Source organism: Microtus oregoni, unplaced genomic scaffold, assembly GCF_018167655.1.
Source record: "Microtus oregoni isolate MIOR12 unplaced genomic scaffold, Mior012 000000F_ref0000247, whole genome shotgun sequence".
In the NCBI taxonomy this organism is placed as follows: domain Eukaryota; kingdom Metazoa; phylum Chordata; class Mammalia; order Rodentia; family Cricetidae; genus Microtus; species Microtus oregoni.
Genome location: NW_024543059.1, coordinates 76,879,824 through 76,907,150, shown reverse-complemented (window position 1 = coordinate 76,907,150; position 27,327 = coordinate 76,879,824). Strand labels below are relative to the sequence as shown.

At 43.0% G+C, this 27,327-nt stretch overlaps 1 protein-coding gene across 23 annotated transcripts in view; it reads right to left on the bottom strand.

Annotated features, from left to right (window-relative positions):
* Positions 1 to 27,327, bottom strand: part of Ank2 (ankyrin 2) — a 520,770-nt gene that overhangs the window by 277,626 nt on the left and 215,817 nt on the right. For 17 of the 23 annotated variants that reach the window (XM_041659400.1, XM_041659483.1, XM_041659418.1 and 14 more), the window contains exon 1: positions 443 to 575. The exons of 2 other annotated variants lie outside the window; for them this stretch is intronic. In XM_041659400.1, the coding sequence (XP_041515334.1) occupies positions 443 to 526 (84 nt within the window). In that variant the 5' untranslated portion in view covers positions 527 to 575. Of the gene's footprint in view, positions 1 to 442; positions 579 to 27,327 lie in introns of those variants that run through there. 4 more of the 23 variants (XM_041659221.1, XM_041659241.1, XM_041659473.1 and 1 more) reach the window with 1 other exon arrangement.

Here is a 27,327-nt window from a genome sequence, read left to right as displayed (position 1 = left end):
AAAAAAATCTACCTTCTGCTTCCAAAGCCACCTTGCTAAGCATTCTGACTCGGAAACTCAGTTATTCAAAGAAAAAATAATAATAAACGACTTGTAGCCAGTGAACACCCAAAGCATACACAGGCGATGGCAAGCCTCAGTAACGCACCGAACACACCTTATCTGAGCTCACTTCACCGTGCTCCAGGCACGGGTTCATACCGCACCTTAGGCTTCATTCCGAATCCCCAGAAAGCAGGCGCTTGCACCTGCCTCTTCCCAGACCAAGGCTTGGCACTCTTACTGTCTATAGCTAGTTACTCCTAAGCCCCCACGGCTCCCCCAGCCTTGCAGTGGAATGTACACACAAACATACACACGCGCGCGCGCGTACACACACACACACACACACACACACACACACACACATTTATATACAGACATTCTGGAGCCTCCAATGCACCTTCTTGGGTCTTTTTCTTCTCTGACTATAGCCGTTGAACTTCTCGCCACTGTCGCTTTTCTGAGCTGCATCTTCGTTCATCATTTTCAGCAGTTTGGGAAGAAAATAGCTGTGCCATCCACCCCGGCCGCGGGAACAGACCACTAGTGAGCACGCACTTGCAGGAGGCTGGCAGGAGCGGGAGGAGGGGTGGGGAAGGGGCGCGCGCTAGGAGGGCGAGGACGGTGACGTTGCCATGGCAGCAGCTGCCACAACTGTTTATCTGACTGCATTGTTAAATCGGATTCAACCAATTACCATCAGGGGACAGACTACAATAAAGAACGCTGTGTGGGGGGGTGGGGAAGAATGCCTGGGACAGAAGCAATTTGGGGAACCCTGCTGCTTGCCTTTGGACACACCCATTACAGGATCCGTGCCTGCCACGCATAAAACCTGCACTTCATTTTCTTCCTCCAGGTACTTCAGTGGGACAGACACAATGCATACAGAGGAAATGATGACACTTGAATGTCTGAACCCAAAGGGGTGCATTGCACGTTCGGATGAGCAAATGGAGGTTATTCATATCCCAAAGTAATTATAAGAAAGTTACATTTTTACCACGCTATTCTCTTGGTTCAAGGCTATTACCTTTGAAAACCCTTAAGGACGGCTTCTGTCATAAATCTTGCTAACAGCTTCAAAAGCCATCAGCAACCTGACCACTCCCTCCTGGGCCTCCTGGCAGGGCAAGCTCTGAAGGCACCTGTAACACAGGAGCCCCACCCACTGACCACTTGACACAGGAGGATAGCGGGTGGGGAGATGGGGGAAGATTGTTGACTTTCTCAGAACCTTCCTTAACAGCAGTTGGCCAAGGTCTGTTAAATATATAAGATTGTCATGGAGGTAAAACATTTCATGCCTGTTATAGAGATTTTCTGAGCACAGTTCTATTGGCTGATGCATAAAACATAAGCTCTAATCTCACGGACCTTTTCATCTGATTTTCTGGCTTGCTTATGTAACAAGAATCCTAATTCCATCTATTGGATCAAGGTGGCTATATTTCTATATTTAATGTTAAACTGTGGGTGCAAGCAGAGCCAGATATATTTTGCACAGGCACACATGCTAAATACTCATCCTTATTCCTAGAAAACTCCAAGTATAACATGCAGGATAGTTAAGTGTAAAAACAGCGAGGATGAAACCAGGGAGATAATGTATGTGCGTGTGCTGGGACGGCTGAAAGCGTCTCTGGGTTCTCATTAGGAAGCCCATTACCACGGCAAACATGGTGTTTTCAACTCAGACACGTCTTTCTTAAACACGGTTCCGACAGGACAATGCAGCCGCCTGCCAAGAAACACCTCAACAAAAAAACTCACTCTTTTCTCAGTGCTCTTTCTCTCTGCCTCTTGTCCCAAGATGCTTCCCCATGCCACACACAGTTAGCCACACCTTGGTGCCCTCGCTCCCTCCCTTGCTTCTGTACCATCTAATCCATCCCACAAACACCATGCCACAGTGACACCAGGGTCTCACAGACAGGGCAAAGACTCTGAGCGTCCTTTGTTCTTTGTCTACGAGAAGTTTCCAGGAGTCGCTTCCACTGACTGGTATCAGAGTCCACACCAAAATGTCCATGATGTCCCCTCTCTCATCCTTCCTTATCCCCCCTCCCCACTTCCCTAGGGGAATTCCTTTCCTTTCCTTTTCTGGGAGCAACTTCAGCTTCGAAACCTGAATTATGACTCAATAAACATGCATTGAATGTCTTCCACATGGCAAAAACTAAGAACCAGGGAGACTATATCTGATCCCTAGGGACACAGGAGTAAAACAAAATAGAAAGCATGCTTGTCACTAGATGGCTTATACTATAATAGGGAAATAAGACAAGAAACAAAAATATTAGCTGTAAATGCTATGTGGAAAAAGTAGAGCAAAGGGTGATGAGAGACAGATGCTGTTTAATAAAAGGTGCCTGAGCAGGTTCCTCAGAAACCTGAATGAAGTGAGGGATTAAGCCAAGCGACTCTCTGAAAGAAAAATATTACAGTCAAGGAGAATGGCCATTGAAAGGCCCTCAGGGGGGAAAAAAAAAAGACAATGTCTATAGTAGCTAGATCTACCAGAGACACATAACGAACAGTCTTCATTCACAGATAGCTTTTCAATCAGTAGAGTTGGTAGATAAATCAAAATACCCATTGCTCATTTCTATATAAACCAGAAACAAACAAACTGCATATTATAGCAGTTTATGAACTGATAACTTGTGAGAACGTTTGGCCAACCTCTTGTAACAGTGCCTTCCATATAGGCAGTGAAGAACTTTAAATACCCAGGTTCATTCAGTCCTCTCCCTCAGAAAATCAGCCAAAAATGCCGGGGTGTTTGTCCTACTCCTTTTCTGGTGTTAGATGATTCATAAATAATACAAATGTACACCTCACAGTTCCAGAGACTAGGAAATCCAAGATCATGGCACAGTGTGCTTGGCTCTGGAGAGGGCCCAGTAGCTCCTTCCAAGACAGTACCTAAATGCTTTTTGCTGTGGACAGAAGGGCAAAGGAGAAGGCCCAGCTAGTATCTTTTTGAAAATTCCCTAATCCCATCCACAGCTCTGTCTTTGTGATCCAGTCACTTCCTGAAGACTTTCCTCCCCCAAGACCATCTTAATGGGGATGATGTTTCAGCATGAATTTGGGAGAAAGCACAAAAATTCAATGCATAACAGTATTGTTATAGAAATAGAAAGTAGAAATAGAAAAATAGAAAATCTTACACACGCTTGTTTTTCAGAGAGAAAAAATGGCACTAATGCAATGCCGGCTCCTGACAGAGGGAAACACCTACATTAACCTACAATAAATATTTCACCCAGAAGACATTGTCCAAATGTCTAAGGGAGTAGTTGTTCTTTCACCTTCTGAGGTTTTCAATCTGTGCCTCTCATCCAGAAACCCTTTCATTTCCACCCTAATAATGTGGAGTGAACATGTTGTCCAAATGGACTCTAAACTCCTTGAAGGTGGGGTTTTTTGTTTTGTTCGTTTGTTTGTTTGTTTTGTTTGTGTTTTTCAAGACAGGATTTCTCTGTAGCTTTGGAGCCTGTCCTGGAACTAGCTCTTGTAGACCAGGCTGGCCTGGAACTCACAGAGATCTGCCTGCCTCTGCCTCTGGAGTGCTGGAATTAAAGGCGTGCGCCACCACCACCCGGCTAAGGCAGGATTTTATATGTACTTTGACATTCCATGTGAACCTGATACAGTGTGCAGTATCTGGTAGAGGCCAAGGAACTAATTCTAAATACAATAAAGAAATACATTCAATAATGAACCAGACATGGCGGTGCATGGATATCGTCCCAGTGGATGGAAGGCTGAAGGAGAAGGATTGATCCAATTTCAAGGCCAGCCTGGGCTGCACAGTAAGACATGACTAGAAGAAAGAAGAAGGAGTATGGCGGTACACTCCTGTAATCACAGCAGTTGGGAGGCAGAGGCAGAAGGATCAGGAATTAAAGGACAACTTTTATCATTTGGGAAGGACATTTTCAATATTTACCATGAGTTTCAGTTTATGACAAGGCATATGTTTTCAAATCTTAGATTTCCCTTTTCTTTTATGCTCTTCTTGTTATCTAGAAGGTGTAAAATTTTTTCAAATAAGATTTTTTAAGAATATTTGAAAATTGGAACTGATGGGTTCAGAATAGCAGTGATAATAATACCTATAACACAGTCATAATTCATAAACTCCTTGTTTTCTTTAGGGATGGAACCCCACGAGCACTGGGCTCTCTATTCTCCCTTTACTGCACCCAAGCATCCACAGCCATGCACATAATAAGCACTTAGTCATTTTTAACGAGGCTCTCATAATCACAAAGGGAGAAGACTCATTTTAATTCCAATATGGATAAGAAAACCAGGGCACAGGCAGTTTGACTGATTTGCCCAAGGTAACAAAGTTAATTCAACCTAGAGATTACATTTCTCTGGTCGAAACCCAATATTCCTTTTCTAAATCATGATGACTTTCAATGAAAAGCAGCCACTTTATACAATAAAGTAAGATAGGCAAAGACTAAGATGGAAAATGCCAGAAGCAGACACCAGACACATGTCAGCAACCCACAGAGAGAAAGCGTAAGTTCTTGGTTGGTTTTATACCACGTACTTAAAAGGCATGGAGATTTATAGATGCTTCTATTAATTTTAGTACGCCTGCTCTATTTTATTAAATCATTAGAGCTAATAGTATTTTACAAATCTAACTCAGACTTTTTTTTTCCTTAATCATAAGACTATATGAGTAGAGTAAAGTCCTTTGGAGAATAAGCAATGATACCATCGAGACAGATCACCTTCCAAAGTTCATTTGTGAGTCAGGACTGTCTGACGTTGCAAATGCATTTTCAGACACAACGCTTACAAGGTTCACTTCTAGGAAGTTCTCAAAATGCTTTGCCCCTGGGACTGAAACCCTTAACAACTTGGCAGACATCGGACAGGAGTTCCCCAGTCCATTTTCCACCTGGAGGAGCTATCCAGGTACACCACTGCTATACGAATAAAACTGTCAATCAATATCTTCATCTGATTAAATGTGGCTGCATCTGGAAAGTGGGTCTTTACAGAGCCAGTCACTCTTAGAGGAGGCTGTGATGGTTTGGAGGAAATCCTAATCTGCAATGGGTATACTCTGTGAAAAGGGAGGACTCTGTGGAGATGCATGGTGAGGAGGTGTGTGAGGACAGGGGAAAGCAGCTGCAAGGAGAGGAATACCAAGAAGTGCCAGACACCACCAGATATCAGGAGGAGGCGGAGAGGCATCCTTTGGAGTTTCAGAAAGAACGTGACCTGACTACTGCCCCCCCCCAACACCCCTCTTCCACTCCCTGCAAGGTCTTATGCAGCTTAGAATGGTCTCAAATTCGATTTGTAACAAAGAATTACCTTGAATTACCTGCCGAATCCTCTTGCCTCTACCCGTCAGTGCTAGGATCAGAGCATGGCTCACCACACGCAGTTTTATGCTGTGCTGGGAGGGGTGGGGGGTCAAACTCAGGGCTTTGTGCATGCTAGGCAAGCACTCTAGCAACTAAACTGCATCCTTAACCCCCACCCCTCCCGGGGCACTGCTTAACTTTGGACTTCAGATTTCATAACTGTGAGGACAGGAGTTACAATGTCCTACTATTCTGCATCATACATGGATGCTTTGCTACAAAGTGACAGCAGCCATAGTCCCCCATCTCAGGGTGGCTGGTTCCAGTGGTGAGACTTGGTTCTACCCTGTATGATATGAGTAGACTTGCATGTCACCTTCATGGCTTGCTAGTCCAGCCCACCCATAATGATGTTCTGCTCTTGTTACACACATGCTGACTGAAGGAGAAGGAAGATCTCACCCATGAGGTAGAAGAGCCACAGACTGCAAAAGGCTCAGGCAGGTCTCTATTAGTGTGTGGAGCCAATTCTCATTCTTCTACTGATATCATGGGTCATGGAAAACTATTTCTCCAGTGTCTTTAGTCATGGAAATTGTGATAGTTCTTTCACAGCAGCTAGTCAGGGGTAGCCAACCATAACTGCTCACTTCAGAATGTTACACGAATGAGAAAGGGGTCTTATTTCCTGGACTAAAGGCACTGGCCTGATTAGAAAGTGAGGAATTAAAGCAGGGGCAGTAGAGTCATAGAAAGAAATGGCGCTTAGAAACGGTGTGAGGAAGAGGTGGTCATAGGTTTATGGCATCATGTTAACAGATCAACTCCTGTCCATTCTCCTTTTCCTCCTGGCCCTCTTCCTGCAGACATTCTTTGAGTTCTTTTCGGCTGCTGGAAGTCAATGGGCAGATCACTGCTGACTCTCCCTTGACCTACAGAGAATGGAAACTTAGAACATGCAATGTTTATCTTGATTGTCAGTTGGATGTGTGTGTGTGTGCGTGTATGTGTATATGTGTGTGTGTGTGTGTGTGTGTGTGTGTGTGTGTGAGAGAGAGAGAGAGAGAGAGAGAGAGAATGAATATGAGTGTGTATACAGTGTCTCCATGTGAGAATTCTAAGGTGGCCATATATGAGTATGCAAAGACCAGAGAAATTTGTTAAGTCTCTCTCTCTCTCTCTCTCTCTCTCTCTCTCTCTCTCTCTCTCTCTGCCATATTGTCTTTACAAGGGGCCTCTCACTGTACTGGAGGCTCATCACTTAGATTAGGCTGGCTGACCAGTGAGCTCTCAGGATTACCCCCTCAGCACTGAGGTGACAGACGCACACAGTCCTTTATGCCTGGGGTGCTGGGGATTTGATCTCAGGTCCTCACTCTTGTAGAGCAACCACTCCTAATCACTGATCCATCACCCCAGGCCCTTGACAGGGTTTAGAATTAATTAACCGAGGAGACCAACATCTGGGCCTGTCTATGAAGGTGTGTCTAGAGCACATTAAAGGAGGTAGAAAGACACATCCGGAATGTGAGCGGCGCCACCTGTTGTCTGGAATCCTGAACTAGGTAAAAAGGAGACCACGGGATAAACACAGACTCCTAACTGGTAAACATGAGCCTCACAACCCTGCTGCCCCTGCTACAGCAGTCCTCAGCACAGCATCCTCCCTGTCGTGATGGACAGCTTCCTCAACCTCGGAGCCCCAATGACCCTTTCTTTCCTTCAGTTGCTTCTCCCGGGCATTTTCCCACCAGAAAATCCACTAATTTTACCTGTCTTCTATTAAATAAAGCATGCCCTTTTTGAGGCACTCTTGGGGTTTCTTGGTTCTATGTTTGTTTAATCTTTTTTCCCAGAGGGAGAAACATAGCAAAATTCACACCAACAAAGGCCGTGGTGTTTGTAGTGCTTCCAGCTCCCAGGGCTGCCCACCTCCAGAGCTCTGTCCTGAATTTGCCTGCTGTTCTTACTCCACTTACTGTTGTGCAGTGTTCCTCTTTGAGAGATGATCTGAAGACTCTGGATAGTATTACATCTGCTCAGGAGCGAACACCAGGCTCGTGAACCAGGCAGGGAAGCTCCCATGTTTCACTGGCTGTTTGGAGCTTCATTATCGCCACCAATGGGAAGCAGTTCCTCTCTCTCTCCTTCGAGCCTTCCCTCCTCTCACAGTGTCTGACCCTTACACCACTCACTTATAATTTACTTCAAGGATATCTAACACAGAGATCCACACATTGGGACCTTGGCGTGAATTAAGCCACTCCCCCCCCCAAAAAAATGCCTGTTCTAAACGCGAGAGTCATCAGGGAACTGTGGGTGGCTCTCTTTGTAAGGTGTAAGAAGCACAGAGCAGGACACAACCCAGACTGAGTAAAATGGGTAAGCTGAGAGGAAGGAAGCTCCCTGTAAATGGAGAATATCCACAATGAAAGTTTTGACAAATCTATGTGAAGAACAACGTTCGAGATGGAAGTTGGGAAAAGTGACCTCCTCAGACACACAATGTGGGTGTGTGCCCTCTGATGGCTGCATCCTAGGCCTTAAGACATCACCATGTGTAGTAATAAGAGTGGCGGGGCTGCATCCCCAGCACCCCAGCCGCCTACATGGCTAGCTCTATGCCCCGAAATAATTACATGGAAACTGTATTCTTTTAAACACTGCTTGGCCCATTTCTATCTAGCCTCTTCTAGGCTAATTCTCACATATTAATTTAGCCCATTTCTAATCATCTGTGTGTAGCACCCCAAGGTGCGCTTACCGGGAAGATTCTAGCCTACGTCCATCCTGGGTCGGAGCTGAATCGCGTGTGTCTGCCCAGGCGCGGGGAGCATGGCGTCTCTGTCTGAGGCGTCTTACCTCACTTCCTCTTCCTTCCAGCATTCTGTTTTGTTTACTCCACCCACCTATGTTCTATGAGCCCAAGCAGTTTGTTTATTACTTAACCAATGGAATCAACAGATTGACATATGACACTCCCACATCAACCATATGTGACTCTGTAGGAACTGACACTGTCGTGTGTGATTCTCTGTCCCATCTCCCCTGGCCCATGCGGTTATTTCTGTGCCTCCATGTTGGTGATGCCTCAACCCTGGAATCCTAAGTGAGGTGGGCACCACTTTCCAAAGAGTCTTCCTTACAGGCAGCTGCTGGGTGAGAGCTGAGCAGAAGAGTAGGGAGAGCTGTGCTTGAGTCTATAACAGACAGAATCCTGGGAGACATGATGGTGATGGAGTGGACAGACCTGTTCATTAGTCTGTCGCCATTAAAGGTGTTACAGTCACAGTTCAGAAAGAAGTGAGAAGGAAGAGGGACAGGCAAGAGGAGCTTTCTGGGGGACATCTTTGAAATTCATTTCATTTAGGAAAGGTGAGAACATGACTCAGAAACATTTGCTACTCCCTAAATGCCAAAACCGGTCAGAAGGAGAAAAACCAAGCCCAGCATTCATGCTACAGCCTGAGGTGCCTGACTGTGGGAATCTTCTTATGGACACATACTGAAAAGCCTGAGTCAAACTGTATCTGTGGCTATTTGAAATCAAGGAACCCTTAATTCTTACTTGAATGAGTACAGTGAATGGCCACTCACCTTAGACAGTCAAAGGAGCATAATCATTGCTACAGATACACTTACAACAGAGTGTGTCCTGTCCTGATGAGAGCAGGCTCAGGAACTGGTTCACAGAGTGGATGCTGTTGTTTTTTTGACAGAATCTCACAAAGAAACTGAGGCTTTCCTCGAACTTTAGATCTTCCTAGCACAGTATATTCCTGGCACAGTACTCGGATGCCAGGCTGGAGTAACCAAACCCAGAAGGATGGATTTTGAAGCAGTATTACAGCAATAAGAAACTTGTTTTTATGTTATTCCAGTCAGGCATATGATTTACCAAACAGGTATTTGACTTCAAATTTTATCTTTTTGACCTAAAAATAAAGGCTTTGGAGCCCATGCTGTATAATCTGAGCCTTCTACCTTACCTCCAAATCCACAGTTACTGAAATCAGTATGAGGCTCCTTTTATGTAAATATTAGCCACAATATTTTAGATCAAATGTAGACTCTCACAGAATATCAGAATGTGGGTGAGCTCTCGGTGTGCGTTTTCCTGGCTAGGTCAGTTTTTTAGGACGTACTGTTACCTGCTTGCTCCACTGTATCTCCGGTCTCTGGTGATATGAGTTCTTGAAAATAGATGTTCTAATTGGGTTTCCCTGTAGGTGCAAAGGAGTGGGACGCTGAGGCAGATTGTGTCCTTGACAGACATTGTCCCAGGGTGACTTGACTAGCCCTGTAAAGATTTGGAATCTCAAACAACTTTCACTATGTGATGAAATCCTTTTCCTCTAACCTATAAAGAGAGTAACTGTGTCCATTGATGAAAACCCAGCATACAAACAATTCATAGCCTCCACATTTAATCCCTATATAAACATGCATCATACTTTCAAAGATACATGAGAACATGACATCCAAAGGAATGTAGACCCTCAGACCCACTCCCTTTCTAACATGCAGTAAGCTAGAATTCACAAGTTAGGCTATCTCTTCAAGGTTACACATTACAAGCTTTCTCATTCTGAATCCAGTGCCCACATCTTCCAGTAGGTGTCATTTTTGCTAAAAATGACCTTTGGGATTCTTCAACCGCAGCAAACGTACAAACCCTTAAGTTGCTTAGATGTGCCAGGGTGAAAAGGGAAGCTATATAAATCACTAAGCCCCAGGCAGAAATGTTCGGTATTACTCTCAAGTATAAGCTATTATTTTAAACTTTAGAAACATAGAGTAGAGGCTGGGGCTGTAGTTCAGCTGGAAGAGTGCTTGCCTAGCATACACAGAGCCCTGAGATTGATCCTGAGTGGTTCCTGCCTGTAATCCCAGCCCTGCCAAGGCTGAGACGGAAGAATCAGATATTCCAGGTCATGTTCAGGTACATAGTTCTAGACTAGCCTGGGCTTAAAGAGTCTCTTTCTCAAACACAGGTAGGTAGGTAGATAGATAGATAGATAGATAGATAGATAGATAGATAGATAAATGTAAAATAAAAATAAAGAAAATAAAAGAAACAAAAAGCTAATAAGATAATTCCGCATCCCCCCTTCCCAGGCTCAAAACATTGAAAGAATAGGTGAGGGATCACTGACTGTAGTAACCACTTCGGAAAAGTCAAAAGAGAATTAATGTAGTGGTGAGCTAGAAGTTTTATATTATTACCCTTTCCCAGGAAGAATACTGGAGAATCCATGATAAACATTACAGCTTCAGCCTTTATATAGTTTAAACAAATTTTAAAAAGGCAATGGGTAGTAAAGAAAAATCAGTCTGCAATTTTACCCCTCCGACTGAATAAACTAATCATCTTAGTGTTTCTATTGCTGTGAAGAGACACCGTGACCACAGCAATTTTTTATAAAGGAAAACGTTTCACTGGGGCTGACTTACAGGTTCAGACATTTAATACACTCTCATCACAGGGAGAAGCATGGCAGCACAGAGGCAGACACGGTGCTCAAGAAGGAGCGTACTACATTCTGACCCACAGGCAGCAGGGAGAGAGAAAGAGTAAGCCACTGGGCCTGGCCAGAGCTTCTGAAACCTCAAATCCCACCCCAGTGACACACTTCCTCCAGTAAGGCCATACCTACTCCAACAAAGTCGCACCTCCCATTCTTTTCCAATAACGCTACTCCCTATGAACCTATGGAGGCTCATTCAAACCACACACTAATTATGGGCCACTACTCTCCCTCCCATTTAAAATTTGTTCAAAATGAACTTCTACTTCCCATCAGTCCAGACTGACACTAATCCATTTATCCATTACTGTCACAAATTACTTCATAAACCTACTGGCTTTATTAATGCTTTTATTTTGCTCAAAAATCTGTGGGTCAGGGCCTCAGGCCCGGATCTGCTGTCTGGCTCATTCTGACTCATGTTATGTGTGCTGAGCCCAACGCTACAGTGGATCCTTGTTAACTCTCCAGATCCTCAGAACTCATTACTCCGTCCCACATGTCAATTTGTTCCTCAGAGCTTCCCCAGGCGGCCTGAGCATCTCTCTGTTTAGTGGTCCCAAGGTAGATGCATTCCTCCATGACAGCTGGCTTCCAAGAGGTAGGCAATGGAAACTGCCGAATCATAAAAAGCTCTTCTGTATTTTATTGGTCAAAACAGTCATATGGTGCGCTTGAGTTCAGGGGGTGAAGAAGCAGAGTGCCCCTGTGCATGGTGTGATAGGAAGGTTATGTCATAGAAGAGCAATTAGGATGGGGGCTTTAATAGATGTTTCCTTTGGATTGACAAATTCCTTCTGGGGAGCAGAGAGAATTTCCCAAGACTCAGGAAGTTCATGAGATTTTGAGACCCAGGAGGCCCCTTTGCAGGTATGTAAGTAGCAAATGACCACAGGAAAAGCAGTCATTGCTAGAGGAGCTGCCTGAAAGCTGAACAAGGAACTCTAAATCGCAGCTTTCCTGAGCTGTCACCCATGCAGGTGTGTGCCGTTCCAGGATGGGGCTGTTTTGGACGCATGCATGTTCCAGTGTTTAGCCTCTTCCCTGGGGTACCTGTAGGTAACGTCAATAAACTCACTAGCTTAGCAAGCTAGACAAGGTAAGACTTGTTCCTTTAGTCTTAGTTGGAACGCTATGTGGAGTGGATGAACATTCTCTTCTTAACAGAGCATTCCAAAGACTGCAGCTTGTTCTCTGTTTCTGCAATAACATGCTAAGCTGTCCTTTGTACTTTTCTGTAGCTAAAAGGAAAATATATCTTTCCTTCACATTCCATATTCTATACAACTGGAAACAATAATAATATAGCCCAGTGGTTAAGAGCACTTGTTGCTCTTGCAAGAGGACCCAGGTTTGGTTCTCAGGACCCAGATCAAACAGTCATCATTACCTTTAACTCCAGCCCCAAGGGATCTAATAACCTCTTTGGCAGTCATGGGTACTGCATACATGTGGAGCACATACAGGCAAGCAGGTATGCACACATACACATTAGTAAATCATTTTTTTTACACACAGTGAAAGGGAAAATAATAGTCCATTTTCAAAAGTACCCAAACCAGCTTAGGTCCAGCTACAGATAAACAAGAAACACTTGGTTCTGCTGTCAGGCTGTTTTTTTTTTGTTGTTGTTGTTGTTTTGTTTGTTTGTTTGTTTGTTGTTTGTTTTCCTGCTAAGAGTCTCTAAATCTATGAGCTTATGTTGTAAAGTAGGAGAAAAGGAGACTCACTCGGAGATTAAAGTAGTTAAAAGACCAGCGCTCTACTATCAGACGGATTTAATGGGGCTGCCTTTGCTTTAAATACCCTGAAGTTTCTTCCACTTGGAGAACAGATGTTGGAAGACATAAGAAATGGAAGAATTTCATTTTTCTCAAGGTCGCCAAATAAGGCTAAAGAGTGAAGCCACACGGTGATGCTGACAGTAATTTACACCTAGAAAATGATTTTGTCGGCTTAACAGGTGCTGCGGGGGCAATCAGTCTGGACAGAAACAGCCAGTGAGCCTTGAACTGATTACTCTTCCCTTTTCTCATTCCCAACATATCCAGGAAACACAGCCTTTTGCTTCTGCCTTAGAAACACATCAGACAGACTCCTTCTACTCTGCTGTCCCATCTCTTTCCTCCCAGATTTGACACCAGACCAAACAAGCTGGCCCTTCCAGTTCTGTGATCCCATCTAGACGGCTGCGCATTTATTCCTGAGGAACCAGTATTTGAGTCCCCACTAGTTTCAGAATAAATTTCAAATGCCTGCAGCCAGTGCTCAAAAGCACCTATGCTTCTAAACATTCTACTCAAAGCTATCTAGAGAGGAAGATGGGAAGACAAAGTAATTCAAAATAGAATGTATGATTACATTTTGTTAACAAAAAAAAAGGAAAGAAACGAGAGCATCCAGGAGAAATGCATATCCTAATTTGGTGTGTCAGTAAAAACTCCCAAGATAAAAATTCCTATTCCTGCTGGGCAGTAGTGGCGCATACCTTTCATCCCAGCACTCAGGAGGCAGAGGCAGGCAGATCTCTGTGAGTTCGAGGCCAGCCTGGTCTACAGAGTGAATTCCAGGACAGGCTCCAAAGCTACAGAAAAACCCTGTCTTGAAAATAAAAAAAAACCCAAAAACAAACAAACAAACAAACAAACAAAAAATACTCCTATTCCTGTTTTCTTTATTCTCCCTACAGTCTGCTCTCCTCGGGTCTTACAACTGACTTGATTCTTTGGACGTATCAAGTGAATATATTCCTTTTATGCTGTCTAAATGTCTTTATTATTATTGGGCACCGTGCATGCCACAGAGAGTATGTGGAGGCCAAAGGACAGCATTTGAGAGTCACCTCTCTCCTTCCACTGTGGAGCCAGGGAATTGAACTTAGGTCATCTAGAGTTTGTGGCAAGCGTTTTTGCCAGCTAGCCCTCAGGTGGAATCTTCCAACAATGACAAACTTTGGTAAACGCCTTTTCTAAGCCCCTCACTCTTCCACATCTTGTCTGCGTTGATGACACAAGTTAGTATCTACTTAATGTGCATCTGCCTTTTCTTCCCTTGCAGATAAACCCAGGACAACTCATCCTCCTGGAAGACACCAAAGAAAATCTACCCTGTTGATAAGCAGTTTTGTTTTCTTCAATAATAAGATCAAACCCAAGACTTCCTGTGCTCCATGCAAGCTTTCTACCTCGAGCTACACCCTAACTCTAATAACTGTCTTTCCCATTCTGAGTTAAAGCTGCTGCTGCTGTTGTTGTTGTTTGCTCTGGTTTTGGTCTCCTTTCCACCAACTCATAGCATCTGCGCTGATAGGAAAGTCTGGTGTCCTTTTTTTTTTTTTTAAGTAGATGTCAGCCTGACTTAGGAGAAAGGATGAGTTCCAGAAGTTTGAAATGTTTAGTCTGTGAGATATTTGACATTAGTTCTTGGATGACCCACAGAAAGCCTTTGTGCCTCTCCACAGGGTTCTCAGATATGTTGTTAACATTTTAAATATTTATGCAAGAAGATGAATTTCAAAATCCAGAGATGCCAAAACAACTTTTCTAATAAGGCATCTTTCTCCAGAACTCTGCTAGAGAAGAGAAGGATATCTATCATTGGGCAAAATGAATCAAGTAGTATTCTCGTGTTCCACACATGCTCAGAAACAGGACAATATGGCTTCAGTGAACACCACCACGAGGTGCTGAGAGCCTGCAAATTAAGATGCAATAGTCTCCTCAAGGACTTATAGAAAGAGATACTCTCTTCTCATTGTGTACTTTCGCTTCATTCCTATCTTCTGTCTAACCTGTGAAAGTTACAACTGGCCACGGGGAGGCTCCTTTTAATTAGCCAGGTTTTTCTCATCAATATTTTCTTACCAACAGTTCTGGCCAAATGGCATGTAACGTGTTGACCAGTTGAACAGACTGCATAGAAATCTGAATTATTTGGCTATTACTTGTTTAATTGGGAAATTCTATCTGGTTGCTACCTTTAAGAGGTGCAGACAGCAGCAGACTCCTCTCAGATAATCTAAGGTACATTTAAGATTCAAGAAACTCTCTTTTCCCATAATCCTCCTTCTCAAACTTAAGCCACATTCAGGGTCTTTCTATTCTGGCACATAAGCCAACTCTTCTATTTGAGTTGAGTATTTTTTTCCCTCTTACTTTTTTAAAATTGTCCCCAGCACGCTACTCATTCCACTCTGTTAGCTGACTTGGCTAACAGTCGCACAAAAACGAAGTGAGGAGGACAAAAGGGAAGTGGACAGCTCCAGAGTCATTTACTGGGACCATGGCCCTGGCAGACACTGCAGGTTCATCCAGCAGGCCAAGGAGCACTGTCAAGGATGGCGATGATGCTCATTCTGTCACTCATGACCCCGAGCATCCCTGGAGTAGAGGCAAGACAAGACAGCAGAGAGAATCAGGCCGATGACTGCTGGTGGCTGTCAATATCAAGCTAGCAATAAATGGGTGGTGAAAGATTCTTTCAACTCTCTGAGAAACCACCCTCCAAGAACAAAACATCCATCAATTTGGTTCTCAACATTCCCAGTTCATTGCAGGATGAGATTCTTGATAATGTTCACAAAGGGTCCCAATAAAGAGAACCTCCGTCTTACCAAACTTGAACACAAAAGCGTCTTTCTCAAACTGTCAGCCATTATTAGGAAAGACAGAAAGCTCACTTCTTCAAATCCACAATCATGCACACGCTAATAGCACCATTGGCATTTGATGGGTAAAGGAGAACTTTTGCTCTCACCTGGAGAGTTCTTAGTCCTTGCTGTGCCACTGGAGACCCTAAGCTCAGGATGTGCCCCATAGCATGAATTACTAAGCACACAACGATGCCTTTCCTGGGTGGACCACTCTCTGAATTAGCGACCATGGCCAAATAACTTTGCCTAATTTTAGTGCCTCCCTTCTAAGACAACAGTTTAGACTCTACCTGCGGTTTCCAAGACTCTGGCCCCAGCACACGCTCAGCCATGCAGGGCACACGCATCTTCACATAATCCAAGGATGGATGAAATCCTGTTACGCTTGAGGCTTCTGTGTGATCAAGGCCAGCCTGGTCTACATAGTGAGTTCCAAGACAACCAGGGCAGTGACACAGAGAAACCCTATCTTCAAAAACACAAAAAACAAAATCTTGTCTTACATTTTGTGTATAGGGAGACGTGGGGCTGCCCACCGAGACCAGAGGCATCAGATTTCCAAGAACTGGAGTGACGGGGAGTTTTGAACCATCCGACATGGATGCTGGGACCTGAGCTCGGATCCTCTGCATGAACGGTCTGAACTCTTACCCACCCACTGAATCATATTGTGATCCTTGGAACGTGTCTGTCTTCCTTGTGACTAGAAGTTATTTTATAGGGTATCCAGTGTCAACTGAACTTCCAATTTCAATTCCTCTCATGGAACTGCAGCTGCAAGAGTGTTTCAAAAAAAAAAAAAACTAGTAAAGATACTGATGGATATTCTTAGCAGATGTCTGTCTATATGGATTTGAGTCCTAGGAATGCCACCCCAGCTAAAGCACACAGTGGGTGGTTTGCTTGGGTAACATAAAACAAATAAGGCACATTCAATTGGAAAAAGAGTACTGCCCTTCTCGCTAAAAGAGTTTTAAATCTTTCATTGGTAACACTGACCTTGCAAAATAAAGGGAGCTATTTTGGAGCAATATTTCCTAGACATATTACAGCCTAACTGAAAGATTTGGGCTCATACAAACACTCTATGACTATTTCCAAAGCCCAACACCATCAGGATTACATTGGGCAATGTAAGAGTCTACACTGTGGCCACGGGATTCCTTCAAACTAACACTTAAACAAGGAAAAGTGAGAATGGAGACTATAGAGAAGGACTCACGAGACAATGAGGATTGATATTTCATTACTCTGGAATCCATTTTAAACCCCACTGGGGAAACCAGCATTCAATTTCCCAATGAGGAGGCAAACTGGTACTGCATTAGGTCGACATTTGATGTTCACAGAACGTCTTTATCGAGATCATTGGCCTCGGCTCTCACCATAGCCCTCTGTAAGAAACCATCTGAGGTGCGCTCTCTCTCTCTCTCTCTCTCTCTCTCTCTCTCTCTCTCTCTCTCTCCATAGCCCTCTGTAAGAAACCATCTGAGGCTCTCTCTCTCTCTCTCTCTCTCTCTCTCTCTCTCTCTCTCACACACACACACACACACACACACACACACACACACACACACACCATAGCCCTCTGTAAGGAGTCATCTGTGGCTCTCAACCTGCAGAGAACTAAGCAAGGTAAGCCTCGGTGTGTGGCAGGGGACGGCAGTCACATTTTCCACCCCCGTATGTATTTAACCCACAGCCTTGAGTTTTCATACACTTTGTCCTCATGCCTAGACCAAACCTATCTAGCAATACATTTTCTATATGTAGAAACAGTGCAAAATGCCTAAGAAGGAGCACATCAAATCATTTAACATTTTTCTCCCTCCAAAAACTCAACATGGTTCACACTGCACATGTCCTACAAACAGTGTGTGTAGCTAAATACACTAGGCAGAACTATCCAGTGGAGCCCTGCTAATGCTTTCGTCCATGTTGGACAGAATGGACATTCCTGCTGCAGATTCCAGGATGCTTTGGTCTCAGGAGGTCTCAAACTGCAACACACGCTCGCTACATGCCATTGTCACTCCCTCAAAGCACACTTGGCTTAGCTTGAAAAAGGAAATACAAATATTTTGTCTTAGAGAAGAAAAGGAAGGAAAGAAAAGAGACATGCGCACAAAAGGGTACGCGGTTTGCAGAGGCCTGCATTGGATACCACGGCCCGCTGCTTATTCATTCCGTGTTTCACATTTACTAACTGAGAGCACAGGGCTGTTCCAGAGGGATTTCCCCACCCTCCTGTAATGAGCAGCTTCCCTTAGCTGCCTCCTGCTCAAGGCTGCAGTTACATCTGTCCCGTCCTGATAACAAAAGAACAAAGGAAAAAAAAAAACCCATCTCCTTAAGGTTCCATCAGGAATAATGCGGTCATCAAATGAAACAAGAATTAAAAATAAAAGAGAAAGAGTATGGGAGAGTGGAAAGTGAAATCATTTCTTCATTTTTAATTACATTTTGGTGCCCAAGTAAATCTCATTGTAAGTGGCTGCAATCCCTTAGGATGAAGTTTAAAGTCAAAATATCCCAGCTAACCAATAGCCACAAAATCAGCCCATCTGCCCATTACTGTGCGACAGTCCCCAAGGCATCTCTCTCCCTCAAGGCAAGATGAGAGGAAGTCAGAGAAAGACAAATATCTCCAAAAGAGAGGAACTACAGAGAAATTTTGAGCAACTTAATAAACTGATTATAAAATTAGTTCTTTCTACTGCATCTCTTACAGAAGTCTCATAAACAATAATGTCATACAATTCTTCTTTGCATTTACTGCAAAGTAAATTTCAAAGCCTTTTTGGCCAATTGTGAATTACAGTCACAGAGCTGGCACACAACCTGAGCCATCAAATAAGTATTTTTCAAGCAAATGAATCTCTTGGGCCATAAGGAGAAACTAAGGTGTCTCCGCCCAGCTTTCTATTATTGTTCTTGACTTTTTGAATATTTCTCACCCTTAAAATCCACTAAAAAAACACACACACACACTTTCCCTCTGTCTGTGTAGAAAAGACCAAGACCCATCCCACTAAGAAATCCTTCTGTGTTTAAAAATATTTATATTTGCCACTTTCCAATTTACATTTTTTTTTACTTAGAACTACCCGAAATGGTCAAACTTCTATGCTTTCTTCTTTTTTTAACATATGTATGAGTATGTTCACGGGTGTATGCATGCATGCATGCATGCATGTGTGTGTATATGGGTGTGTATGTGCATGTGTGTTTTTGTGTGTGCACGTGCATCTATATGCATGTGTTTGTGCATGTGTGTATGCATGTGCATATGTGTGAACTGCATATGCGTGTGTGTGCACGTGTGTGAGTTTACATGCACTGGCATATGGAATTCATAGCTGGATGTCAAATGTCCTCCTAATTCCCTTCCACTTTATTCACTGAGGCAGGCCTCTTGCTGAGCCAGGAGCCAGCAGCTTGACAAATGGAGCTAAGCTCGCTTGTTCTGTGTCTTCCTCCTGCACGCTGGGTTTGTAGGTGGCTACCACGCTCACCAAGCTTTTATGTAAGTGCTGGGGATCCAAACTGTCCCTCACGTTTATGTAGCAAGTGCTTTATCCACTCAACCATCACCCCATCCCCTAATCTCTTCTTTACTGTTATTTTGATTACTTTTTGTGGTAGTTTGAATACTTGGACCACAGGGAGTGGCACTATTAAGAAGAATGGCCTTGTTGGAGGAAGTGTGTCACAGTGGAGGAGGGCTTTGAGGTCTCAGAAGCTCAAATCAGTTCTTTGACTGCAGATCAGGATGCAGAAATCTCAGCTCCTTCTCCAGCACCAACTCTGTGGCCATGCTTCTCGCCATGATGATATTGCAGAAAATTTCTGAGACTGTAAGCCAGCACCAATTAAATATTTTCTTTTATAAAAATTAGTTAGCAAGGCAGTGGTGAAGCATGTCTTTAATCCCAGCATTTAGAAGGCAAAGACTGTTGAATCTCTGTGAATTTAAGGCCAGTCTAGTATACAGAGTGAGTTCCAGAACAGCCAGGTCTATACAGAGAAACTCTGTCTCAAAAACAAACAACCAAAAACAAAAACAAAAAAGAATGCCTTGGTCACGGTGTCTCTTCACAGCAATAGGAACCCTAGCCAAGACACCTTTGAATGCTCTCCAGTTTTACTTTACAGTTTTTGGGGGTTTTTTGTTTGGTTGTTTGTTTGGTTGGTTTTGGGTTTTGGTTTTTCAAGACAGGGTTTCTCTGTATAACTTTGGAACCTGTCCTGGAACTTTCTCTATAGACCAGGTTGACTTTGAACTCACAGAGACTTGCCTGCCTCTGCTTCCTGAGTGCTGGAATTAAAGGCATGAACCATCACAGGCTGCTTTATAGTTCTTTTTTTTTTAAGATTTATTTATTTATTATCCATACAACATTCTGCCTCGATGTATGTCTGCACGCCAAAGGAGGGTGCCAGATCCCAGTACAGATGGTTGTGAGCCACCATGTGGTTGCTGGGAATTGAACTCAGGACCTCTGGAAGAGCAGCCAGTGCGCTTAACCTCTGAGCCATCTCTCCAGCCCCTATAGTTCTTAAAGTATATAGACTGCTGTGACTCATACAAACAACACAATCCACACTCATTATGGTACAGACATAGTACAAACAATGGCAGTGAATTGTTGATTCATATTTTGCTTATAATAGATTTTTTTTGTTCTTTTCCTTTATTTATTGTACCAAATCTAATCCTGTATTTGCATCCCTATATTGGGCTATCATTCCTTATTTGTAAAGCTAACCTTATTTCTAGATTTTGGAGACTTGCCTAATAGGTGCATCAAGGAAAAATCTCATAGACATAGGCTAGATTGGTTTTTGCCAGAATGCTATTCAATCAGGTGGACCCTAACCAGACGCACTGTTCAGTGTTCCACAAGAAGGAACTAGAACTATTCCATACATTAATGCTTCAATGGTCTTTGCCTTGGGCCAGGCTGGAAGTGAGCATTTCATTGGGAAAATATCAAGTGAGCCAAATGGAAGACTAGCTGGTTGATCCCTCTCCTTATGTGATTTAAAAGACTATTCGATTTTGACTTTATTTTAATCCTACAGTTGAAATAAATAGTCTATTTTCAATGTTATCTGCTACCTTTTGAATATATTTATAAATCACAAAGTAGTCTATACTTCTTTATTTGCATTTTATTTTCAATAATAAATATTAAATTTTCGTGTGAAAAGCTGTGCCCTAGTAGCAAGAAATCCAGAAAGTAAGTCAGATTATACAATTCAACTCTGAATAAGACAATGAGAAAAACATGCAAAATTGTGTGGGTGTTGATTAAGTAAGAAGACACAAATGTGTTACTACCTCTCAGGTGTGATTTGAGAACAAATGAAAAGAGATACCCTTTTGCCTATCAAGACATTTGGACAATTGCTTCTTGTTTGGTTTATTTTTATTTTTTTTATTTTTGACTGTCCAATTAAGTAAGTCATTCTTCATTAGTGAAGTTCAGAGAAAATGGTACAGCAGCAAATGAGGAGAGGGCATGGCAGGCTTTGTTTGGGACTGAGAAGGCTGTTCCACCTGTTCCATCCTATCAGTGCTCAGGGGACTTCAGACATACTCAACACCAAGCTTCTTAAGTCCACAGAGAAAAAAAAAACTGAACAAACTGGTGTGTTTGCTTTCATGCGCCGTTCAGCTCAGTTCACTTCTGCCCTGTTCTGCTTCATTTGAGAAAGGGTCTCTCTGTGCAGCCTTAACTGGCCCAGAATTCACTTTGTAGGTCAGGCTGACCTCAAACTCAATATCCTCCTGCCTCTGCCTCCCGAGAGCTGGGCTCACAAGGATGAAGGACCAGTCTTAGCCTTGCAAAACTCATCTCCAACCTTTCTTCTAACCTGTATCAGAAGCAGCTGTTCTTCCTTTAACTTAACTGCATTCTCGGAGCATGGCTATGTTAGCACTTACACAGATATACACCATCCTTCAATGTCTTTAATGTGCCAACCTTATGTCCCTTATTATTAAATATCATATAATAATCCCTTTACATTTTATAGTTCCCAGTGTCTATCACTGTACTCAGTGCCTTGCACAAAATAGGTGTGCCATGCACTTGCCTGTTGGATGAAGATGGGCTAACAAAGGTTCTGCCAACTTTCCTAACTTGTTATGTCCTGACTGGCTTCTGAGACACCCCCCTGCTCTCCCTCCTGTTCCTTCCTGCTCATTTGTTCAGCTACTTCAGAGGCCTCTTAGCTTTCAGGACACTTTCTTTGAGAAACCTCTGTCCTCTTAGGAGGGTAATTTACCTACCATCAGAATATTCTGTATTTCTCTAGCATGTCCTTTATCTCATTCTATTGCAGTTGCTGGATTGTATGCACCCTGCAAAATTTAAGCAAATCGTTGGTCATTAACAGGAAAGCAGAATATTCATAGTGAGAGCTACATTAAACACGTGTTGAACAGGTGCCCCTCAGTTACCAGTGGAGAAGAACAGCTGGAATAAGCAAATGGACAAGTCAGGAAACACTCACCATGAAGCTTCATAGTTTTGCTATATTTAACATCAATAAAATTGGGCACAACATATGGCAATATGAGAGTTTATGGCAAACAAAGATCAATTATTTTATCCATGTCACCATTTCCATGTAAGTCCACCAATCTCCTTCCCCTGTGAGATGTGTGTTTCTGTGTTTTTAAGGAAATGTCAACAAAAAGACTTCGATTCACTCTCTATGCACATCCCAAAAGGTAATTCAATGTCATTTTCCTGAGACCACAGACTTAAAGGAATTTTTAAGCTTTTAAAAGTAAAAATCTTTCAAACCATTCAATAGAGATGAAAGAAAACATCTGTATGACGCCTAGGAAAAAGAGCTCCTCTTTAGCTCTGGGTAACCTGATGTAATGTTGGCGCCCCAGGGTCAGGTACCTGCTGTTCAGCTGTGGTAATGGTAGCCCCAAGAAAGGGACAGGCACTGAGTTAAGCAGAAGAGTTGCATTCAAGTAGAGATCGGGTTCTGCACAATCAGCAAAAACCACACATTCTTTGGGCTCAGAGTGAACCTGCAGTAGTATAATTGGAAGAATAAGCCACATTTAAGGAAATGCCATGGACCTGGAGCACTTTTACAAACTAGAGTGACATTCAAATACATATTTTCCTGCAATCATTGAGGTAGCAATGACACTGAACTTCCAAGCACCTACAGATAGAAACTCAAAACTTTATGAATTATCCCACACAGATGTCCCCAAGAAATGTTTTAGCTATTCCAGCTACAGAAGGGTTTGCCTGTCACCAGATACTCAAGTCAGAAGAAAAGAATCACTTACTTTCCAGGGAAGCAGCGACCATGAAGATGTCGCATCGCTGCCCAACTTCAAGCAAGTCCAAATGCTCCCCATACCTGGCACACCGTTCCTCACCCTCCCTGACACAGATGGCTTCCTTCGATCTCAACTTTGCCTACTTCTCTTCCTGTGCAAGGCCTTGGTAAAGTGGCCTATCTCAAAAATTTCCACTTTCTGACCTCTAATGCCTCTCCAGTCTGGCTCCATGCCAACCACGGCAAAACGCCACCCCATCCAAGGTTTCTAATAGCCGACACTCAGCTAAATCAAACTGTGTCTTCCCTGAACTAAGACATTCACTTCTTCCCTTTGGAAAGTCTCTCAGCACAGCCCAGTTTAGGAATAGACTCTCTGCCCTGGCTCCTCATTATCCTGCATTTCCAGACAGGAGCCTGCCCTCCATGGCTGTTTCTTTCTAATTCTTTTGCGTGTTATTAGCCAGATTTGCCCTTTGCACAGCTTAGCATGTGTGCCTCTAATATAAACAGCCATCCTCATATTTACCAATGTTCTCTATCCACCGAAACCACCCACCCTTGTAGCTCAAAACTTCCAGCTGTAAGTCAATACAATCAAAGCTCTGATGTGGTAAATATGTCTATAGTTGAGAATCGACAGTAACAATGCTTGGTTGCTAAAAGGAGGGAAATTTAGACATGGCTCCTGCTATCACTTAAAATGGTAGCTCTGCAATGCACAGAGTCTTTAACCTGCCTGCTCACCAGAATGCATGTCATGGCGGTCCTTGGGTTGGATGCAGCTTGATTGTGTGGCTTGCTTCATCGCGTGGCGTTTGCCTCACACACCTGTTTTGGTGCTGTTAGAATGCACGTTAAAAATAAGATTTTATTTCAAATGTTTTACTACTGACTTCTGAAAACTCAGGTGTGGCAATAGGGTGCTACAACATGCAGCTGAGAATATAGTGACCTTTTAAGATAGTATATGTGCTTCCGTGCCAGGTCCCTGGTGTCAGTGGCCACTCATCCTGGCATTCAAGCTGTTGGATTTCTTCCAATGGAGTTGGAAGAACTCTATCAAATACGCAAGTCCAAATTAATGGAGAAACCAAGAGAGTCTTCTAATTCCAAGGGAGTTTCACTCATTTAGTTGAACTGAATATTCCTATTTAAAGCTCGAATACTAAAAAATGAACACATATGAAGGTTAACTAATCTACTTTAGTTTGCCTCTCCATCATTCCTCTTCCTTAAAGCCACCTAGCCACCAGGAAGGCCACCTGTGCCCCCACGTTAGCTGTAGCACCCATGCCCCTACAACTTCACAAATTTCAAAAGCTGCTGTTTTTTCTTTCCTTCCTTTTCTTTTTTTTAGGGGGGAGTCTTGCTACATACTCCAGGTTGGATTGGAATTCATCATGTAGCCAGGCTGGTCTCCAACTCACAATTCCCCTGTCTCTTTCTCCCAGCTACTGCAATGATAGATGAGCCATGTCTGGCTAAATACTGCTTTTCCACCAAATGGTACCTCATCTGAGAATGGGACCCCTTCCTTTAGCCCTTGGATGTCCTTAGCAATTTATAATTGCAAGTTTCCCGGAGAAAACCAAAGGTACTCATCAGCTCTTCACAAAGAGCCAAGAAACATAACGTACAAAGCTAATTACTGCTGCCCAGGACACAGGCGCATTCATTCTGAAAGCCTGAAGACATGATTGAAGAGAAGTTACAGAAAGCATCTCAGAGACTAATTTTAAGTAGGGCTTTTGAATAGAAGAATGTTACATGCATAAGGCACCGAAAGAAAAATATGTTTGCTTGAATAAAATGAAAAAAATTCAGTGTCAACGGGCAAAAGAAATGGAAGGGGAAAGTAAGGTGACTGGAGTAACAGCCAAAGACTGTTAACGTAATTAAGGTAAATCAAGGCAAGCAGGACAGGGAAGAGCAATATGACAGCTACTTTGCCTAAGGATTATAAACTTAAGAATTAGGGGAAAATGTTTATCTAAAGAATTTGGGTTTTAAGGTCTGAAAAAGCCTGGGATAAAACTGGACTTGCTGAACATAGTGGACAATGAGGACTACTGAGAACTCAAGAACAATGGCAATGGGTTTTTGATCCTACTGCACGTACTGGCTTTGTGGGAGCCTAGGCAGTTTGGATGCTCACCTTACTAGACCTGGATGGAGGTGAGTGGTTCTTGGACTTCCCACAGGGCAGGGAACCCTGATCGCTCTTTGGGCTGACGAGGGAGGGGGACTTGATTGGGGGAGGGGGAGGGAAATGGGAGGCAGCGGCGGGGAAGAGACAGAAATCTTTAATAAATAAATAAATTTAAAAAAAAAAGAATTTTGGTTTTGCATGATGGTAGTAAAAAATTCTAACAGTAAAAAAAAATCTGTTATAGGCTCTTATAATGATATCTAAATCAAATGCAATATATTTTAAATTTCCCTCAAACATGATTTTGCTGTTAACATGAACTTCTTTGGGTTCAAAGCATAAAAGAAAACACAGTAGGAAAAGATAAATCTATACCACTTTAAAGAAAGTATCCTCCATACTTTTTCAAAACTATCACAAGGTCTGAGATTCTGTGCCCAACACATATTTAGAGAAATAATGAATCACGCTGTCTTTTAGCCACTGGATGCTGTTTGAAATGCCGGGTGGCAAAGATGTGTCTAAATTTGCATAATGTGATTGAAGTCTATGTTGGTCACTTTCGGCTGCTGTGATAAACATCGGGACCAAAGCAACTTACAGAATAGAGAAAGCTTATTTGGTTTATGGTCTCTAGAGGGTGAGTCCATAGCGGTGAGGACTGGGAGAGGGGAGCATGGCACAGGTGGTGAGGGGTGGGCAAGGGGAGCATGGCAGCAGGCGGCAAGAGTAGGAAGCTGAGAGATCACATTCTCAACCACAAACACAAAACAGAGTAAATGAACTGGAGCGGGCAATGCTATAAACTCTCAAAGCCTGCTCCCTAGTGATGTAATCCTCCAGCAAGCCAACACCTCCCTTTAATGTCTCCAAATACCAAAACTACCTGAGGAGCAAGTGTTCGGATGCATGAGTCTATAGGAGACATGTCTCATTCCAAACAACACAGACCCCTTTAAGAAACAAGCTATGAGGGCCTTCAAAGGCTTGAGAGAGCAGATCCGCTTCACTCAGCTCAGGATTATCCGGCAACGCTACAAGCCATGTGACTATGGCCTTAGCTACAGAAACAGCAAGAATAGTTTGGTTATATGAACTAGTTGCCTTGGGATTTTTCCCCCCTTTTAGTGTTTCCTGACATTTATTCCTTTTACTAAAATTAAAGAAACAGAGGGAGAAGCCTTCCCTCTCTCTGTGCCTTCATTATATTGGTGAGGCTATCCTGTAGACCTTCGGCAACATGCTCCCTCTTGGATGGAAAAATACAACAATGGGAACGTGCCTGAGTTCTCTGTCATCATTCTTGCATCAGTCAGCCAAAGGAAAGTGATATGGCGGCTCCCCAAAATAGGCATGCCTTTTATTACACACAATCTACTCTCTAACGCCCTCAAGGTTAAGTGAATTAGAATGTCATCCAGAAAGATAAGAGAGGGAGCAACTTTATCTTGAGTTTAAAATTTCTCTATCATAGTTCATTCCAAAGAAGACAACATACCCCAACTTTCTATATGCACTCAGTGCTGGCCACGGGCAATGGCCAGCTGACCTCAGGAGATCACCTAGACTCCAGGGCCACAACCATCAAGGCATTGGATCAATGTCTGAGCTGTCCTGAGTAAGTGTCCCTACTGTGCACAGTGTAGTGTTTGAACTACAGCCACTAACAGATGGAAAATACTATTATCCCGGAGCTATCACACATAGCAAGAAATGCTCAGATTAACAATGGGGAACAAAAGGCTTTAAGAGAAATAATTGCTCTTAGTTTGCAATCTGGTAAAACATACATTTAAAACAATGGCAAGAAACTCATGGCTGAATTTGCCTAAACTACAAATTTATAAACATGTTTATATCTTAAAATTTATATCTCAAAAACATACATGATCAATAACACTGTGCTAATAAAACTGATAATTTATCCAATTTTCTTCTTGCAGGGAAGGAAACACACACACACATTTGTCTTCTTGCAGGGAAGGAAACACACACACATTTGTAGAAACGACCTTGACCACCAAAGAATTCATTAATACGTAATAAAACTCCTCACTTGGTAATTACAAATATTTATCTATATTTCATGAAGTCCTGCCTTTATACAGCTTTGGAGCTTAGACCACGATGCCCTGGAGCGAGATTGGCATCTTGTGCTGACAACTTTGCAGAAAAGGAGGTGGAAAGGCATGAGGAGTGGTCTTCCTGGCCCCAATAAACACACGGCAAGACTAGAATTCTTCTCCTCTGAAAGCTAGAAATACTTACAGCAAGCCAGTTCTAGGGCAG